Source organism: Trichoderma virens (genome assembly GCF_000170995.1).
Source record: "Trichoderma virens Gv29-8 chromosome Unknown TRIVIscaffold_92, whole genome shotgun sequence".
NCBI classification, from domain to species: domain Eukaryota; kingdom Fungi; phylum Ascomycota; class Sordariomycetes; order Hypocreales; family Hypocreaceae; genus Trichoderma; species Trichoderma virens.
Window position 1 is genome coordinate 366026 of NW_014013657.1, and position 19043 is coordinate 385068.

A 19043-nucleotide genomic window follows, 5' to 3' on the forward strand; every position below is an offset into this window, starting at 1 on the left:
CCCAAAGAAAGGCCGAGTCTCGAGGAGATGCGTGCACGCCTAATTCATGTGATATTACACCTCGGTGAATGAGCGAGGAGTCGATATATACGGATTACGGAGTAGACGTATATGAAAAAGTACAAGTAGGATCGCCTAACGTGGGCCGACGTCTAAATATAGGCAGTGCCTCGCAAGTTGGTCTACCCTAAACGTCATAGCATGGACTGATGTGGAACTGTTATTACATTGGCTTAACGGACTTTGATGCCCGGAGCAAGCTTGAGTCGCAGAATTGGTTAGTTTTGGTAGCTTAAAGAGTTGACGCCTCCTTTCATCCTCCGCTCGTAGACTAGTTGCCAAGAAGAGAGATGGGCTTAGGAATTGAGTTTGATGGACTTGGGTTAGAGCTCTCCTCGGAGAATTATCTGAATCATGTATATTCTTATTCCACTACACTATCTTCTTATGACAGCTAATGGCCAACAAAGATATGACAAGGAAAGTTACAATTAGTGGTCGAAACACGCCGATTGGCTACCCCATTGCTGCTTACATTGTGAGGATTCAGCTCGTCGATAGCCGTGTTACATGAAGGTGTTGGGTACAACCTCAAGATATTGTCAAAGTTGAACATTTTATATTTCCACAACATCTGTTCTTTAATTTACACGCGCTCTATCGCTGTGTATGACCAAGGTGATATCATGACAGTGGCTCCTACAGCGTGCTTACAATATCCTCCATCGTAGGTTTCGCCGCATCAGTCCAATCTGGCTCTAGCATTTATACTGATACACTGCACGACATGCAGTTTCATAAGACCATAAAGCATATCGAATCTGTAAAAGCACTTAAGAAGGCAACATCTCCCCCCGAGCGGTTGATGTCCCGAGCAATGCTCTCAACGCTGGGTTAGCATTCACCTTCCTCTTTGCAGGAACCACAATTGTAAACAACGTTTATCAAGCCAGAGCGGAGATCAGCGGAGGGGAATGAGCACGAATAGGTACTGAGGCTATACCAAACAAACTCGGCATCCAGACCACTGTCATTAATGATAGTTGGCAAACGATGGTTTTGGAGCATTCATCTATCACTTTCTGAAAAGGAGATGGATGCTCATGGTAGGGAAGGGCCTGTTGGGCACTATGTTTGAACTATCAAAGGTTGTCGAGAACCCTTCTCGGTCATATTTTTGGAGGCTCTAGTTTTGACTTGAAAGATGTAATGCGTCTAGTGAAGGCGAATCGACAAAAGCTCCCAAAAGAACACTTACCTAAGGATGAAGTGAATGCTGCTGTATTCTTTCTTATTGAGAACGCTGAGTGTTCTCGACCGCATGGCTATATTCGATTGGGTAGCTGATGACAATGACAGATGGTTTGTTCGTTTCGAATTCGCGCGCTTAGGGTATGCGCGTCTATTTGACGTCGATATCATGAACGGTTGGAAGCGCGCGCCTTTTTCCCACCAGCTGTTGATTGTGCTATTTGGTACTTTGGTTCTTTGAGTTTCGGTCGGGGCCGTGTATTCCTTTCACTCTTTCACTCTTTCACTCTTCACTCTTTCTTTCACTCTTTCTTTTACTCTTTCTTTCACTCTTTCTTTCACTCTTTCTTTCACTCTTTCTTTCACTCTTTCACTCACTATTAAGTATAAATTAGATGGTCGGTATTTTCATTCAGATCAATCTCTCTCAGTCATTCACATCTTCAAATTTAATCACAACTACGACTTTCATCTCAATCACACTTGTCAAGCAAAGTTTGATTCAAAATGGACAATCGCTTCCAGGTCGAATACACTTGCAGAGAAGTGATGGCCTTTCCGGTGGCTATTTACCCGGTGATAGAGGACTTCATCGTTTTCATAAATGCTAGCCCTGTTGACGTTTCGTCTGCTTCCTACGAAAATGAAATCAAGACTGAACATCGCCTTGGACCTTATCATTTCTTTGAGGGCCCGCGAGAAGATGCGCTTTCTTCTTTTCACGACCTAGACAGTAACGACAATCACCTTCCGGCGCAAAGCCTCGATCTGAGGGAAGAATTTGGAATTATTGTCATTATGCCTTCTGACTTCGTCAGGCCAGGTTTAAATACAACGCCCTATGATGCCTACAATTTAGACGAAGAGGAAGACAGTATTTTTACGAACTTCGCGTTGAACGGAAATGTCTTGAACGGATTGGCTAGTAACGCATTTGCGATTGAACTGCTGGACCCCGAAAAGTTTACGGCCAATATTAGTGATGGGTTACAATTCCTTGAGGAAATCTACGGGCGGCTGTACGGCTCAAACGAAGAGGAGCAGGTTTTGTGATTTTAGTGGCCCGATTTCCTCATGATTTGGAAGTGGTAATTGGGTGTTAATCGCATTGTGGGTTGTCAAAGTTAGGAGGAGAGTGGTATTACTTTGGCTTATTTCCTGTTAGCAAGCTGTAGAGACATTCGTTTGCTTGGCTGGTTGAAAATCATGGACATTCATTATCAATTAACATTCGCAAATTCCTTCGTTTAACCAAAACTGCTAGAACCTCAAGTGATTGGTCCACTGCTGAGTAGCATCAAGAAAAAAAAAAGGTGCATAGGTCCTTGCAAGTGTGAGAATTCCCGGCCGGCTGGATCAGTTGTTAGCAATATTTGTCTAGGGCTGCTTGAAAGAATTGTATATGAATGCTTCAATCTCCTTGCAATGAATCGATACTTTTTTGCATCTGGGATATTTCTTACGAGGCAACAAACGTGACGAGTTATTCATATTAGTCCCATTTCGAGACGAAAAAAAAAAGATGACGCTGTTCTATTGACACTCTCTGAACTATAAAATATCTCCGAGTTCATTTCTCGGAACACTTCTTAGCACAGGCCATGGAAGGGGCAATAAGGTAAAAATGAACTCAATGAGAACGGAGGCCAACCTTCAAAGAACAGGGACGTTCAATGATTCTTACTGAAGAGAAGTACGAGTGCTCTCAGCTATAAATCAAAATGGATGGCCAGTGTTTCAACTCAGAGCAAGCATTCTCATAACTTAATCACAACGATCTTTATTCTAATTCGACTTGTCAAGCAAAATTTGATTCAAGATGGCTGGTAACGGTGACCATAGTGTCATGTCGCTCATCATCGCGCAGTTTCCAGAGCTTTTCTACCCCGACTCCAGCTCCGACTCCAGCTCTGGTTCCATCTCTAATTCCATCTCTGGTTCCAGCTCCGGTTCCAGCTCTGATTCCCGCTCCGACTCCGGCTCCGGCTCCGGTGACTCTATTGCTTATTCGGATGCAACCAACTCTAGTGTCGAGCTAATCTTTCCCTTTGACGAAGACGACATTGAGACTGCACCTCTCCTTGGAATCGATCGCTTTACTCATGCCCGGCTACAGAACTTTTTCGATCTTTTTGATATCGGTGTTGAGGCTGGCCATATACAGTGTCTGGACCTAATGGAAACACTCGGAATTTTTGTCATTTTGCCCCCAAGTTTCCACAGGCCAGGATTACATACCAGACTCTATCACACAGATCCTTCGCGCGAGGGAGAATTTAGCTTCTGCTTACCATTCGCACCGAATAGGATAATCTCATGGGAATCACCTGATACGGCCTTTGTGATTGAGATTCGAGATTCCACTAGGTTTCTGATCAGCGTTGGTTATGGTGGACGGTATATGGGCGCAATGCATATGCTCGAGGATCTCTACGAGCAGCTGTATGGCTCATATTAATAAGACGAGGACAATTTGCTACTTTATTGGCCTGCTTTTGCCAAGGTTGAGAAGCATGAATCAGGATGCGCTGGATTCAGATTAATCTAGGCAGATAATGGTAATGTTTTTGTACTGCTTCCTGTTTGTATTACTGAGTTGCAGAGACCCCTTTGCTTGGCTTGTTGAAAGCCGTAGACACTCATATTACCTAGTTAACATAACCGAATTCCTTCGCGTTTAAATAATAACGGGCCCTCCTCTTTCTCCGTGATATTCTCAAACTGTCCGTCTAACCTTCTCTTTGTTCACCACATCCCTCGCTTTCCCATCCCTCGTGCCAGTTCTAGCAAGAGTCGCAGAAGGACATGGATTATCTGCAACAGAATACAGAGCCCAACGCCCACACCGGAGAAGAACGTCGGCAGACCATCATTCTCATTATTCACTTGATGCTTCTCTTGATCAACCACATGGCTGACAGTTTCGAGCTTTGCCTCAATTTTTGGTTCGGCTGGGGCAGCGCTGGAGGCAGCAACTGTAGTGGTGACTGAAGCAGGTGCAGTCCCAACAGTGGTAGTGCTCTCGATAGATGTACGGCGTCCATCTGTTGAACTGCTGGTAGAAGTGGGCGGATATCCTCCATCTCGTCTGATACCTTCGATAGGTATTTGTAGCGGAGACAATGGAGACAGAGGAGGAGACGGCGGAGCGCAGGAGTGCGCAGTAGAAGGGTGCCAACAACTTGAAAGGATATTTTCATAGATTGATTGCGCATGTTGTAAACAGAAGGCCTTGGATCGAGCATGAATGGGGCTATTGCAACCTTGGAATTGGCATGTGCCTGTGGGAAAGGGGTTAGTAGAGAGGCCACATGGTGAATTTGAAAGAGAGACTCACTGTTGTAGCAAGGCATGGACGACTGTCGTTCACAGCATCTGGTATTAATAGGCGTCACATATGCCAAATCTGGCATAACGTTAGCATTTGAAGCAGAGAGATACATTGAGCCAAGAAAGAGAAACGCACGATGATTGGAAAATGCTTCTGAAGAGGTATTTGATGGTGCCCTTCCTGCCATATACATGCCCACGCTGTCATAATTGGCTGGATTCGAATCTATTTTTTGCGTTAGAAACAATGCAAGTCATGAAAAGAGGGAAGTAGGAGATGATTACGCCACTCGCAATATTTGGAGGTTGTCTGGCCATGACGAGTCGTGGACTTGCGCTCTCGGCCACAATTGGGGAATTTGCAAATCTTGCGTTTGGAGCTGTGACTCTTGGATCGTCGAATTATTGAATGCTCGCGCGCCATGGTTAAATTCTCAAAGAGTATTGTTACTCGAGCAGATATTAGGAGCTATCTTGACGATGGATGCGTGGGCGGCATAACAAAGTAAAAGCCCATGAAGCTCACGAGGGACCAAGGTGTTCAGAACCGAGAATCTTGGCTGTTGAATTTACCGAATGCCATCAACTTTATATACGCCGCATCCTCATAGCGATGCATGATTCTCTGTGACTCTCCTATCAAGGCCTGTTCAACGAGAGCGCGCACCAAAACTTCTCCTTTACTCCATCCCCTAAGTGAAGCCATTCGGTGGCTTCGAAAGCAAAGGGAAGCCTGCATATGGCACCGATTATTTGCACATATCAGCGTTGTCATTGTGGTTGACGTGCAGCACGGCGCAGCACGGCGCAGCACGGCTGGCATTTATATGCAGACTGGCGGTTGAATCAACGTAGCCTATGCATCTGCACGATTCACCTGGTTCTTGCTACCAGAGTTTGTCGGATATGGTATATTCAGATCCATCTAAAGCATGTAAAGAGAATCGATTCACTTGGGGACATGCTATCGAGTGTGATTATGTTTGTCAATGGCCTGTTTGTTAGTCCCTTCCATGTCCGCAGCCGTCATGCATCTTCACGCATACAAACTTGAACTTAATGAATCAGCCGATTCAAGTCACTATCAGCACAGCATAAGAACTCAATTCACTCCAAAAACAGCCAGCGCCTCAATCAATAGCTCCCCCATAGCCGACCCTCCTCGACGGAAACTAGCAGCTTGTTCTCCGCCCCCGCAAGCCACAGATGCCGCCCATTTCAATCCGAATGATTCAATTACCAGCCTAGTTATCTTGAGCGATTCACTTGGCATGGTTACCAAAGTCTTGGGGTCTAAGCGAATTTCTTAAAATGAGTAAAATACATGTGCAGTGCAGTGGCAGCCCACACGATGCACAATCTTAACTTGAGGGTTGCTTCTAATACATGCAGTTGGGCGCTAGCTGGCGCATTTTGTAACACTTGGAGTTGGATCCTCCATTGCAATAGGCGCATCGTCTCCTTGGCAGCGCTGTCATTTTCGCCATCTAAAACAGAGGCTGGGCCTACAGTCATCTGATATAATCAGCGCTTGGTATCGTGTGTGCGTACATGTAGCTACAAGTGATGTACTTTCACAATTATCCCACCACGCCATGGAGCACGCCATCTTCAACATCGCTTGTATTAGACGTATCACCAACTAGAACTTTGGAGAAACTGCAAACTGATTTTCCAGGACGCCTAAGTATGGTCGCGACAAATAGGTTCTCAACGTTCCATGTACCTATACTCGCCACCTTAACTACATGTAGCTACAACAGCAGCGCCATACTTGGACAGCAGCGCGAGAGACCGACAACAAACATCAGCTGGCTGCAACAACAGTGCGTTCAGCCTTTCCGCAGTGACTATTCTCTAAGATAAATATAGGTTGGTATCCCTCTCTCTACCTCCTTTCTATGGCCGCATATAAAGATGGCCATCATGCCTTCTCAGCCACCGGGCCGCGGCCACAGCGCGTTTCAAAATCCGGCATGTCGATCCAATAGGCTCAAGTAAATGACAACATAAAGCGATATAGATAACATGTTGGGAAGCCTTGCATTATGCCTATAGAATCTCTGATGTTGGCGGCCGCAGGCCTTGCCTCGCTGTTAGTAAAGATATTACACCTCTTCTCCCTCATTCGATTGCCAATTCCTTTTGCTCCGTAACTTCCCATCCATCTTAAGAACAAGTTTAAATTCACTTCCACGACAAAACTACGCAAATGTCTTCGGCGAACCTTCCTGTATAGTGGAAGCTACCTCTCCCAAGACTCCCTACCCCTGGCGAAGTCGCCAGCGCCATCACAAGTATTGGTACAGAGCCTATTAAAAATTTAGGAATATTCTATCAGAGCATCCAGGAGGGCGAGGCGGCGAGACAGCAAGCAAGCACAACCAAGATTCTCAACAAGCATCTCCCAGACCAGATCAATGACAACCGCAACTATATGAACAGCCTCACAGAGCTCAATCATGCTAAAATTAGCAATGTCAGGCAGCTTAAAGACCATTGGGAAAGGATGGCCGACGCTCAAGTTCGTTGCTTGGACACCATAGAGCAAACTGCTGGGAGCATCGATGGAGCAGTTTGGTTTTTATCCAAGTCTTTCTCCAAGTCTTTCTCTACGACTGCAGAGAACATACAGAAGGATGCCAGGAGCATCAACGAAGCGGTGTCGTCTACATGCAATTCTGTCTCCGAGCCCGCAGACTCAATCAAGAAGGCTGCGCAAGAGATTGTTCCGGAAATTCATGGCGTGCGTCTCATAGCCAAGTCGCTAAGTGTGAGCGTTGTGGCCATCGCAGCCATCATGGAGCAGCTGCTGGAGGAGGTCAAGCAAGTGAATCACAATCTGGCGAATATCCGAGAGGAACTCTGGCGCACCAACGTTCTCACCTCGTCTGGCGGCGCGGGCAAAAGTGGATTCGCTGAGATCGTATATAATTTTGTCGACATGGAGGCGGGAAGAGCCCAGTATAAGAACGATTGCTTCTTTGTCTGGCATCCTGATACCTCGTGGCATCCAGCGTTTTATGCAAAGGCCAAGGACACGCCACTGCCGGCTACATTTTTGGGCGAGTCGGATTGTCTGGACCGGCTGTATATTGCTATGAAGGCTCTTCGGCAGGGAATGAGGGAGCAGGGCAATGATCCCAGCGACGTTACGTTTCATGTCTTGATTCCGTCTTGGTACAATATCACGCTCACAGATCCTCTTCATTTTCCTGACGAGGTTCTTCCTCTGAGGCTGGTAGGACCAAAGCACGATGGAAGCAAACCCTTGGTGTCATTTGTTCTTCCTCATCCACAGACAGCCTTGACTCTACAAGCGGTTGCAAATATCTTTGAGGAGAAGCCTCTTGATCGAGATACAGCAGAAAATATTCAGATGACAACAATCGTGACATCGAGCCTAGGAACTAGCGCTGCCGGAGTGATAATGGGAGAGATGGCGATAGTAGGTCTGGGTATAGCTGCTTCTCCTTTGGCGGCGCTGGTCCTTTGCCCTCTCCTCTGGGGCGGTGGCTTCGCTGGTCTTTTGGCGGGGGGGTTAATTGGAAAGTGCTTAAAAAATAACTTGTCCAACAAGAGAGCACGAGTGCTTGGGTCACATCGTGAGCTGCATCCGGAAGGGGAGGAAGCAGACTAGAGATCTGGAAGCTGTAATCCGCTGCTTGGCTTAGATCCTCTTGGCAGAGGGGCTTTCCCAGCTGTCCGGAGTGAGAACTTTTGTAAATTACGTTGAAGCTTTGTAGCGTTTAGTTCTTTTTACATGTCGACCACCAGTTATTAGGGGTTATCGAATATCGATTTGGAATTCGAGTTTACTTGTATTACATGTATACCACAATCATTGGAACGAACACTGAATAACCACCACATGAGAACAATTCGCTGAATCAGCCAAAACAGCCACAGCCACCCCCAAACCCGGAACATGGAGTAAAAGAACAAACCCTCTCCTCAATAAATCGGGCAAATAAACCCCCCCCTAGTCTCTCCGCACCAAGCTAAGCCAAGATATCCGACATTTCCTTCCCCGCAGCCTTTTCTCCATGATAAGCTGCGTGGGACTTGCATGAGACCACACACCCCCCGGGTCACAGTCACACCACAGATAGGGATAGTAGTAATAGGAAATTCGAATGGGAAATAGCCTGTTTGTATGTGTGTGTGTCAATTTTTTTTTCTGGGGTCGTTTTTTGCTCGGATGAATTGGGCGGTTGCGCTCATGTATGTAAATGCAGCTCAGCCCCGATTACGTCAAACTGCAATCGCCTCACTCACCTGCAGACTCGAATCTCACGACTTTTTTTCATCCTAGTGTTGAGGGCTTTATTCCAGCCCTTGCTTTCTCTTCTTCCTTCCTTTCTCATATTTTTGATATAAATACCTTATATATACGTCTCGTTAGCATTGAACCCCATCGTCAATCACTCGCCCCAGTTGATAGAAAAGTCCATTCTCAATCCCAGCTCCCGACAATCTCCTCATGCAAACCCTCGCAACCAGCCCATCATGACGCGCCTCGGCACATGGAGGGCCACATACCTCGTCGCCCTGTCATGTGTCGGCTCTTTTCTCTTCGCCTACGACACGGGCATCGTGGGCGGCGTCTTGACGCTGCAGTCGTTCCAGCGGGACATGGGCTTCAGCGAGGGCGAGAAGGAAAATGTTGCCTCGCTGTCGGCTAGTCTGCTTCAAGCGGGAGGTATATATTGAACCGAGAAACATTAGCTTCAATGATTGAATATGAGTTCTGATGTTGATTGCATTCCTGATTCTGCAGCCTTCTTCTCGTGCTTATTCGTCTGGCCGTTTACCGCGCGCTACGGTCGAAGATGGGCTCTTGCGGTGGCATCGCTCATCTTCAACATCGGCGCCGTGTTGCAGCTCTTTTACCAGCATGGAATCGCGACATGGTACGCCGGACGGACGATATCCGGCATTGGCGCAGGTACGCATGCTCATATACACGCATATACACTAACATGGCGAATACCATCACCACGAGGCTATCCTGGCTGATACGATTCTCCCACAGGCGTCGCTACCGTCATCATCCCCATGTACTCCGCCGAAATGGCCCCCAAGGAAATCCGCGGCCAGCTCGGCAGTCTCTTCCAATTCTTCTTCACCCTGGGCGTTGCCGTCAGCTACTGGGTCGACTACGGCGCCGCGCAGCACATCGAGCCGTCAACAAGACAGTGGCGCATCCCCGTGGCCTTGCAGCTGGTGCCCGGCGGCATCCTGGGCCTGGGCATGCTGCTGACCAAGGAGAGCACGAGGTGGCTGGCGCAGCACGACCGGCACGAGGAGGCGCTGCAGTCGCTGATTTGGGTGCGCGGCGGGGACCGCATGGAGGTGCGGATGGAGTTTCACGAGATTGTGGCGGGCATTGAGGAGGAGGAGAGGCAGACGGCTGGCGTTACGTGGAGGGAGTATTGGCTGCCGGCGAACCGATATCGCATCTTTCTGGCCGTGACTCTCCAGATTGGTGAGATTTCGCTTTTCCCCGATGCTGCTGTGATATGTTTCAACATGCTGACTTGGAGAATATAGGCGCCCAGATAACGGGAAACACTTCCCTGGCCTACTGTACGATCGAATCCCAAGTCTCATCCCATCTCAATCTCATCTGATACCCTCTCATCCCAGCTACACCACGGCTAACGCTCTCAATCCCACCACAGTCTCCCCGCAAGTCTTCCAAGCCGTCGGCGCCGGCCAAAACGCCCTGCTGCTCAGCGGCTTCTTCGGCGTGTGCAAGGTCGTCAGCTGCGCCTTCTTCCTGCTCTTTCTGGTCGAGCGCATCGGCCGCCGCTGGTCCCTGCTGGCGGGCTCGTTCCTCATGGGCACGTACATGTTCATCATCAGTGTGCTCACGCAGCGGTATCCGCCCATGAGCACCGGGTCGCTGACACCGCCGGCCATTGCGTCGATATCGATGATTTTCCTGGAAGCGAGTGAGTGGTTTCTTTTATTCTTTCGTTTCCATGGTGTGATGCGAAGTGCTGTGAGATACTGGCTGCGTGTAAGTCAAGTCGCTAACAGTGGAACGTAATAATGCGTAGTGACATTCAACATTTCGTGGGGCCCCATCCCATGGGTAAGTTCTAAATCTCTTTGACATCTCACTCTAGTTAGACCCAGACGCATGTCAATGTGCTAATCAAACACGCAGCTGTACATGAGCGAAATCTTCCCGACCCGAGTCCGCGAAGGAGGCATCGCCGTCGGCGCCGCAACGCAATGGCTCTTCGGCTTCACGCTGTCCCAAGTGACGCCCGCCGCCGTCAACAATCTCGGGTGGAAGGCCTTTCTCATGTTCTGCTGCTTCAACTGGGCGCTGGTGCTTTACACCTGGTTCTTCATCAAGGAGACAAAGGGCCTGTCGCTGGAAGAAATGGACATTTGTAAGTGGCTAAAAACCAAACCCAAACCCCAACTTAACCAGCAATGAGATCGTTTAGCTAATCGGGAAAATAAAAAAGTGTTTAATGCAAGACGCACGCCAATTACTGAACTGGCGTATCGCCATGATGATAAATCATCGGATGACGACGTGTGATTGGCTGCTCGAGTTCGGATGCCTTTTTTTTTCTCCGCGCTGCAAGTCTTGTTCTTCCTGAGCAAATCGGAGGGCTGCATGTATTATGGCTATTCGATGATTGAGAACTTTGTAAGCGGCTTGAGATGATGAATAATATTAGTCTGCGGCCTTTCGGCCTTTGCCGATAGCGACCCGGCGTGCTAAATCTAAACCCAGCTTCGAGCTAGCTCTTGAGTCAACCCCGAGTCCGAGATGTTGATACGTAGCTTTCCATATTCTTTGCAACCTGTTTCCTCCTCCCATGTCATGTGTCTGATGAATCTGCTGGTCTGATAAATCTGACACGGAAATATTATTGATGAAAGCATCGCTAGTTTCGCTGTTCGGTTGTCGCCTGTCCGGGCCGCTGTACCGCTGCCGAGGTGGGTAATGAATAGCCTTTTATCACAAACTGGACGTCATAGAGCTGGTCTAAGAGCAAGTATGTATTAGTTGCTGCGCATATATACTCAAAAGGAGTGCGGTCCAGTCGAACTGTGTTGAATCGACAACAGCCAGTTCTGGGGTTTTATAGGCGGCAGCTGAACTCAAGAGCGTTCACAAGCTGTAGTCACCGCAACTCGACGACAACTACTACAGGGCATACTCCGTCAAAAGAAACCATGTCTTGCGTCTCACTCATCCTGACGCCAGACGTGCTTTTGAGCGTCCGGGAATTCTGGTTCGAGCACTTGTCAGGCCCAGATGGTCTCGTCATGCCCAGCACAGAAGAGAACAAGAAATGGTTCTTTGGCGGACCAGACTTTGACAAGCTATGCGTGTAAGTCACCGTCATTTCGCTACCTTCTTCTTCTCAAAGCTCAAAGCTGACTTTGATACTCGTCACCCTCATAAAGTGAGCGCTTCGCGCCTACGCTAGAAGCCATCCGCAAAGGGGGCATCAAGTCCGGCCACGACATCATCTACGCCTTGCAACCCAGAGACGCCCACGACTGGCTCAGCCTAGTCCTTCTGCTAGACCAGATCCCGCGCAACTGCTACCGCGGCGACAGCTCGCCCATCGTCTTCAACTACTTCGACTCCATGGCCCGTGACATCGCATTGGAGGCACTACAGCGCGGCATCCCCGACGAGTGGCCCGAGATTCGCTGGAGGTTCGCCTGCCGCAGCTGGTTCTACGTGCCGCTGATGCACTCGGAGGACGTCGGTCTGCACGAGCTGGCGGTGCAAAAGTACCAGGGCTTCGCCCGCGATGTCGAGAGCCTGCTGCTCCCCGACACCCACGGCAGCGGCGACGAGTCCGACGTCGCCCACGAGTACCGGATCGCGGCGCAGAGGGTCCTGCAGGCCAATCCCGAGGCGGCCAGGGAGTACGGCCAGCTAAACCTGGGCTTCGAGAAGAGGCATTGGGCGATTATCAAGCGGTTCGGACGGTATCCGCACCGGAATCGGGTCTTGGGGCGGGAGACGACGGACGAGGAGCGCGAGTATCTGGAGAATGGGGGAGACACGTTTGGCGGGTGAAGGGATGGGAGATTGATGGAAGGATTGATGCTGCATGATTACGATCACATGATATGCGAGTGCACCGCTAATGGAAGCACAATGGATGGCATCATCCTCAATGTCTCGGGAAGAATCTCAACTAAATACGACGACACTAGACCTCTCGTGTCAGCATATTGTAATATCCGAAAAACTCAATTCAATTCATTGTACATTTTCATCTCATCTCATCACATTCATCTCATCACATGCACCCACCCCTGATCTGAACATGTAGTAGTAGTGCATCACATTCCCGTCCATAGTGCATCTCATATCTCCCATCAGCCCCAAATTGCCCCGAAACGCCACGGCCTCCGGAGCAACTTGGCCGCTGAAAGAATCGGACAATTCCATCCCTCCAGGGCCCTGTCACCCCCCAAAAAAGCTCCAGCTTTGGCAGCCCAAATGGGCCGTTAGCTCTGCTTCTTAGCCCAACGGCAACATGCAACGAAAAAACCCCCAATCTCCATGCGGCAGCCAATTTTCTTTAGCACATGTCACTGCTCGCTGTGATTCGCCCAACGGCCATCCCCCTTGTTGCATCGCTGTCCTCTTGTACACAAGATCTCACACACAAAACCACCGATTTCGCGAATCCTTCCTCCTTTTCTTCTTCGCTTTTTGCTTGTTGTCCTTTTGTTGTTTTTGTTCAATTGGGCGTCCCACGCTAATAATCCGGGACCCGCGCTATTTTGCCCCTCCCCCTCAATTCCCGCCCAATTTCTCATCTCATCCTCAAGCTCAAGATACTCACCCCACGCTTCACCTCTCACACATAAACAAAACAAACAAACAAACCCACCGTAAACCAAAACCACCAGATTCTCCAAAATGGTCACCACACGCGCCTCTTCCTCTCGCGCCGCAAGCGTCGAGCCCTCCTCCTTCGTCCCCGCAACCCCCTCCGCCAAACGCTCCTCCAAATCATCCGTCACCAAATCCTCCAAATCTTCCAAATCTTCCTTTGCTCACGCTCCCACAACCGCCACCCTCGTCTGGCTCGCCATCTCCCTGCCTCTCGTCATCTGGGATACCGGCTATGTCCTTCTCCGCCCGCTCTCCATGCCCGGTGGCTCCCTCCACTGGCCCATCTGGGCCCCCTACAAGCTCTACGGAGAGGTAGACCACATCTACGGCTTCAAGGCCTTCCACGCCGGCAACGGCTTCACCAGCGCCCAGGGCCTCCTCAATGCCGTCGAGACGCTGCTCTACCTCTGGTACTTTTGCGCCTGGTTCTTCTCCGGCAAGCGCTCGTCCGCCGGAGTCAAGGTCGTGAGTGGCAGGGCTGGTGCCAGGGCCACTCTCATTGGATTCAGCGCCGCCGTCATGACACTCAGCAAGACGGTTCTGTATTGTAAGGAAATCTCGAAATTTCTCTCAAAAAGGAGAAAAGGCCACGAATTGGCGTGAATCCAACTAACAGCGGATAGGGGCCAACGAGTACTACAGCGGCTTCGATAACATTGGCCACAACCCCCTTCAGGATCTCATCTTGCTCTGGATCATTCCCAAGTAGGTTCAAACTCATCAAATCATTTGTGAAACCAACTAATTCGTTCGAAAAGCGGTGCTTGGCTTGTTGGGCCCACTTACATGATCTGGTCCATCGGAAGCGACCTGGTCAGTGGTCTCGATCCCGCCTCACGCTCAAAGAGCGAGTAAATGCTTGTATTAAAACACTGTTTCAAAACATTTTAGCCATGACATGACATGTGCTCTCAGTCTTGTAACGCGGTTAATCAAGGACATGGTTGGTAGCAGAGGGACGTGTATGTATATGTATATATATGAGTCTGTATGTATGCCCGCAATGCGACGAATACGAAGAAATGACCTCAGCTTGCATCGACACTTCGAATTGCTCTCGCAGTAAATATTCATCTTCAAGTCTAAGAGGCAATGCGCTCTCTTATGTAGCCCGTTTTTGTACCATATCCCAGGACTTGCAAACAGAAAAAAAGAATGTCCAATACAAAACGAATGACAGCCAGAGAAAATGGTATCGTAAGCGTGTCAGCCGACACTGGGTATCAACCAAAATATGCAACAAACATAAGAAAAAAATTAAAAGGAGAGAAAAAAAATACCAAAATTTTGCTTTTCCACCATTGCAAGAAATGATGCCCTTCTTCTTTTCCTTCTCCAGCCCTGTTCACATCTCTCATTATACCCAATCATATGCATGCATATAGACATACGTGGGCTAACTCATATCAGTGAGTCCTCCTAGATCTGAATATTGTGCCCAGGCGTCGTTCGTATTAGCTTTAGCCTCTGTCTCAGTCCCGTCCATAAAGGCGAACATTATGGACCAATCATCCGAATCCCTGCGGCTGGGAGTCCACGTTTCCTCGCTAATGCTATTCTCACGAATGCGGACGGAAATGTTCTTGGCTTCAAACCCAAAATTCTTCCGTCGAAGGTCCCCGAGCATCGTGTAGCGTCGCTGCAGCGCGGCTGGCGCCGGCGCCGACCGCGCGGGCTCTAGGCTTCTTCGTTTTCTCTTGACGTCTTCTTTCCTGTCAAGCGCTCCCACGTAGCTGTGGAGCCCTGCCGCTAAGCTCTGCAGTTCGCCGGAAATGGCGCAGGCTGATGCCGAACGCGGCAGATCCAGTCTAACCGGGGCCTTGTCTTGTGGACCCCAACGAGCGAGCATCATCTCAAGCTCCAAGGCGGCATCTGTCGTGGGCGTCGTGGGACTGGACAGCGCGCTCGTGGACAGCGTGTCGATGGTGCTGCTCATGCTCTCGGGCACTGACGAGGCAGTAGTGCTCGAGCTAGAGTTCGACTGAGACGACGCCGTCGAATCACTCCGGCCCGCCAGGGCGCCTTTCATCGTCAGCCCCTCATCCTCCGGCTCTACCGTGACTGTTTGTGTCCCGTTTCCATAGCCCTGTACAACAATCTCGTGGTACAAGGGCTTCGCCGGCGATGGCGGCGTCGTTGACGGCTGTGATCCTGACATGGAGCTCCTCCTGAATTTCCTTAGCGACCTGCGGATGGTTGAGTTGCGCCTCAGGCAGATGGAAAACGAGCTCGACCGGGATAGGGTGGCAGGCGACGAATTGTCCGACAGAGTAGACATGGATGGATTGCGGCTCTTGTGCGTCAACGCGAAGTAGTCAATATCGGGCTTAATCTCTATCTTGTCCACCGGAGTTTCCTGTATCTTGATGGCCCGTTTGGTCACAAGGTCGTCGCTGGCCACAATTTCCGTCTGGATGCGTAGGGGTTTCTTCGTCTCGTGGGATGCCGATGACCATGGAGGGGTGCCATTCATCGAGACTGTAAGGTGATAAGACGCCTCCTCGCCCCACACCTCTGCCGGTTTTCGTGTTGCACTGCGCAGGACTTGGTGGACAGCGTAAATCATGATCCATCGCACCTTGCGAGCCTCGAGCAGTGAAATCTTTTCGCTCTTGTCAGCCTTGCTGGGGGAGAGAATTGCGTCCTCTTCGAATCTGCGGTATGCCTGTACGAGGTCGTTCTTGAAACATTTTTCTGTCCAGTTGGATGCCGTGATTAAGGATGCGATCGTAACTAGCCGCTGTCCAGGGACAACCTTCTCGACGAATGGAAGCTTGGAGAGGCGGCGGAGCCCATCGTAAGGAGTCTCAAGCTGAGGTAGCTGAGGTAGAGGATGTTGCAAGGGCTCGAATTTGTTGTTCTCGTCAAACGTCTGGACAAGCTGCTCAGTGCAGATGCCGCCAACGGCCGCAGATGGTATGACATCCGATACGGTGTAGTCGTTATCCACCAGAAGCTCATATAGGGCGTCAAAATCCTCCGCCATTGTGCTGAGTAGGTCTGCGCTAAATGTCTTGGGAGGATAGTAGCCAAGCTTGGCTGAGTAAAAGGACAGCAGAAAGCTTCGGAACCTCTCGAGGTGCGCGCGCGTTCCGGGTGGAATGCCCAAGTTCGTTTCCGACAGCTCTTCCTCGAGGAAGCCCCTCAGTCTAGTGGCTGTCTGCTGTAGCATTGCGTTCATTTCTAGGCGTGCTCTGCGGACGAGCGTTCGCGATACCGCGCTGATAAGCTGTCACATGAGACGAAATCAGCGGCCAAGCTCTCAAGAGAAATGGATTAGAATACAAAAGCGACGGGTTTATTCCCTACCTGGTACTCTGCAGTGGAAAACAGGCGGTCGTGCATGCCAACGCAATGAGCAAAAGCCTGTTTATACAAGTCACTCAGCTGAAATGTTTCCGCCAGGTGGAGGGCTGCTGTGGCGTGGACAGGCACTTCGGCCATATCGAGGTACTGAGCGTGGCGCATATACGTGAGCAAATCATCCACGTTTCTTTCCGGAGAAGACCTGAACTCGCGCATGGAGTGAAGTAGTGTTACAAGCGCACTTCCCAGGCTTTCACCCACGATTGGCCTCCCTAGAACCCACGCAAAGAAATTTCTGAAAGCCAGGTGGTAAAGCTGAGCCTGCTTATCGGTGGCATGAGGCGGGGCCGGGATATACAGCTCAGCCGTCGACCTAGGATGCAGCTGATCCCACCTCTCAATCTCCTGCGCCGTCCTAGACGCAAGGCCCTCCAGTACCAGGAACTTTTCGATGAGCGGAAGGCAGCCGGCTAACAGCAGAGCCGCAAAGGGCAGCTTGAAAGATGGCCCGCGCTTCGAATCACCCTTTGCATAGAGGTGAATAAGGCAGTTACCGTTTCGCTCCCATATATCCGGGTCCTAAGGCAATGCAATGCCACACCGGTTAGACTGCTGTTACCACGCCATTGGCTCAGGGCCAAGCGTTTTCCCATTGGGCCCATGCGACTCACCCTTCGTAGCCCGTCCCAGTCCCTGCACGTTTTGCTGGCACCATCCCAACGCTTGAGCGGCACCGGCCTGCCATCCTCTCCAATCGAAAGGCCGCGAGCCCTGCGGACGCTGCTTGATCGTGCTCTCGGGCCGGCCATCAGAGGCGGGAAAGACGTTACCGAGTGGAGTTGACACTGCCCGCAAAGGTCGGACGGTTGTTGGTGTGCGGCCTGTGGACGAGACAGGCGCCAAGTTGTTATATATGGCGTGTGTGTATACCCTTGGGTATGGATATGTATATCAGCATGCAGGCTGAAGCATCCACAGAAAGAAAAGTCTAACCCTCTTTCCCACTCCCTCACACCATCCCAGCTCCAGTCGTCGGCAGGTAAAAGGCAAATCGAGTTCGATCTCCAGCTCGCAAAGGCAAAGGACAGCCCGAGACGTCACAGGCTAGTGATGGTGAGCCCGCTCTCGTGTTCCCCGGCCGTGCAACTGGAGGGAGTGTGGTTCCTGCAAGGCTTGGAGCTTGTGAAGCTTGCTCAACGCCCGCCGAGTCGATGGCGGTATCACGAGGATTGGCAGTCGAATGCAGCCATGGGATGAATCACTCGACAGCCACCATATTGCCAGGCCGGCCTCTCATACGAACCGAGGCGAGTGGAGAGGGACGGCGAGTCGCAAAGTATAAAGTAACAGAAAGATAAAGGGAGAACAAGGAGAGACGACGTTTCCGTGTTGCTGCTTGCTCTTGCGTCGGGTGCCGAAAAGGCAATTGCTTAGCAGCTCTTAGCTAGGCCTAGCTCCCCCAGCTGGCGCCGTGCAATTTTCCTTTTCCCCTAGCAGCACGCCGCAAATGCCTTGGCCAGTCGCCATTGTGCAAGGATGCGGCCCCTGTATTTTAGCCCGAGCGAGATGGTGCTAGCAGCTCTAGGCACTAGCATTTAGCGCGGCATCAGGCCAGCGATTGCATCAATCAAGGCACCAAGCACCGAACATGGAACTCGACAGTCCCATTCTGAGGCAGCAGGTACCCCGCCGCAGTGCTTGCTGCGAAATGGTACATTGCGCCATCCATGCCATGCCACCGAGGTACAAGTACCAACAAAACATTCATGTCTCATCGATATCGCATTCAACACTTCAAGTACAAGCCTATACAGCACTACAGCTTGTAGCTTGTAGCACGGAAGCACGGAGGCACAAGGCCTGGTACCACGCAGGCTGTATGCACATGTAATATGTAGAAGCAGGCGCAGAAGCAGGGATGACATCGTCTTCATCAGCACACGCTTCTTTGGGCAAATGGCCAACCATGTCTCATCCAAGCGTTCATCGCTTGCAGGGGTGTGCCAGCCGCTCACTGGCTCTGCAGCAAGCACGAGGCGGTGGTGAGCTGGCACAGACTCGAGTCCCAGCATCCGACCCTTGTTTTGCATGATTCGCTCCACCTGAGCATCATCAGCTGTGAAGAAAAAAAAACCTGAAGAGAGAGAAAAAGACCCATAGGCTTGGGTACTGCTACAGTACTCGTACATTACAGCAGCACTACTGTCAAACAAGTCTTCGGCACAAGCTGGCTGGAATCGCTTCTGCTCTCGTCTTC

At 50.3% G+C, this 19043-nt stretch overlaps 8 protein-coding genes across 8 annotated transcripts; 6 read left to right on the forward strand and 2 right to left on the reverse strand.

The window, feature by feature from the left end:
• Positions 1-1758: 1758 nt before the first annotated feature.
• On the forward strand, positions 1759-2304 carry TRIVIDRAFT_228375 (uncharacterized protein; the record flags this gene model as incomplete). The annotated part of the gene is made up of 1 exon (XM_014094065.1): positions 1759-2304. One exon carries the CDS (start codon positions 1759-1761, stop codon positions 2302-2304), a length of 546 nt encoding a protein of 181 aa, XP_013949540.1.
• Positions 2305-3070: 766 nt separating this feature from the next.
• TRIVIDRAFT_64746 (uncharacterized protein) lies at positions 3071-3709 on the forward strand (the record flags this gene model as incomplete). Its single annotated transcript, XM_014094066.1, has 1 exon — positions 3071-3709. The coding sequence occupies one exon, from the start codon at positions 3071-3073 to the stop codon at positions 3707-3709; it is 639 nt and encodes a 212-aa protein (XP_013949541.1).
• Positions 3710-3996: 287 nt separating this feature from the next.
• On the reverse strand, positions 3997-5005 carry TRIVIDRAFT_228377 (uncharacterized protein; the record flags this gene model as incomplete). Its single annotated transcript, XM_014094067.1, has 4 exons — positions 3997-4532; positions 4589-4657; positions 4718-4807; positions 4867-5005. The coding sequence occupies 4 exons, from the start codon at positions 5003-5005 to the stop codon at positions 3997-3999; spliced, it is 834 nt and encodes a 277-aa protein (XP_013949542.1).
• A 1624-nt stretch (positions 5006-6629) lies between these two features.
• On the forward strand, positions 6630-8221 carry TRIVIDRAFT_64744 (uncharacterized protein; the record flags this gene model as incomplete). The annotated part of the gene is made up of 3 exons (XM_014094068.1): positions 6630-6676; positions 6841-8029; positions 8162-8221. The coding sequence occupies 3 exons, from the start codon at positions 6630-6632 to the stop codon at positions 8219-8221; spliced, it is 1296 nt and encodes a 431-aa protein (XP_013949543.1).
• An 869-nt stretch (positions 8222-9090) lies between these two features.
• On the forward strand, positions 9091-11049 carry TRIVIDRAFT_64743 (uncharacterized protein; the record flags this gene model as incomplete). Its single annotated transcript, XM_014094069.1, has 8 exons — positions 9091-9283; positions 9362-9529; positions 9617-10069; positions 10135-10170; positions 10266-10538; positions 10647-10681; positions 10757-10988; positions 11030-11049. 8 exons carry the CDS (start codon positions 9091-9093, stop codon positions 11047-11049), a joined length of 1410 nt encoding a protein of 469 aa, XP_013949544.1.
• A 738-nt stretch (positions 11050-11787) lies between these two features.
• On the forward strand, positions 11788-12649 carry TRIVIDRAFT_38083 (uncharacterized protein; the record flags this gene model as incomplete). The annotated part of the gene is made up of 2 exons (XM_014094070.1): positions 11788-11945; positions 12022-12649. The coding sequence occupies 2 exons, from the start codon at positions 11788-11790 to the stop codon at positions 12647-12649; spliced, it is 786 nt and encodes a 261-aa protein (XP_013949545.1).
• A 680-nt stretch (positions 12650-13329) lies between these two features.
• Positions 13330-14523, forward strand: TRIVIDRAFT_80105 (uncharacterized protein; the record flags this gene model as incomplete). The annotated part of the gene is made up of 3 exons (XM_014094071.1): positions 13330-14027; positions 14104-14185; positions 14239-14523. The coding sequence occupies 3 exons, from the start codon at positions 13505-13507 to the stop codon at positions 14333-14335; spliced, it is 702 nt and encodes a 233-aa protein (XP_013949546.1).
• Positions 14524-14533: 10 nt separating this feature from the next.
• TRIVIDRAFT_232555 (uncharacterized protein) lies at positions 14534-17595 on the reverse strand (the record flags this gene model as incomplete). The annotated part of the gene is made up of 3 exons (XM_014094072.1): positions 14534-16709; positions 16790-17365; positions 17458-17595. 3 exons carry the CDS (start codon positions 17593-17595, stop codon positions 14877-14879), a joined length of 2547 nt encoding a protein of 848 aa, XP_013949547.1.
• Between the last annotated feature and the right edge of the window lie 1448 nt (positions 17596-19043).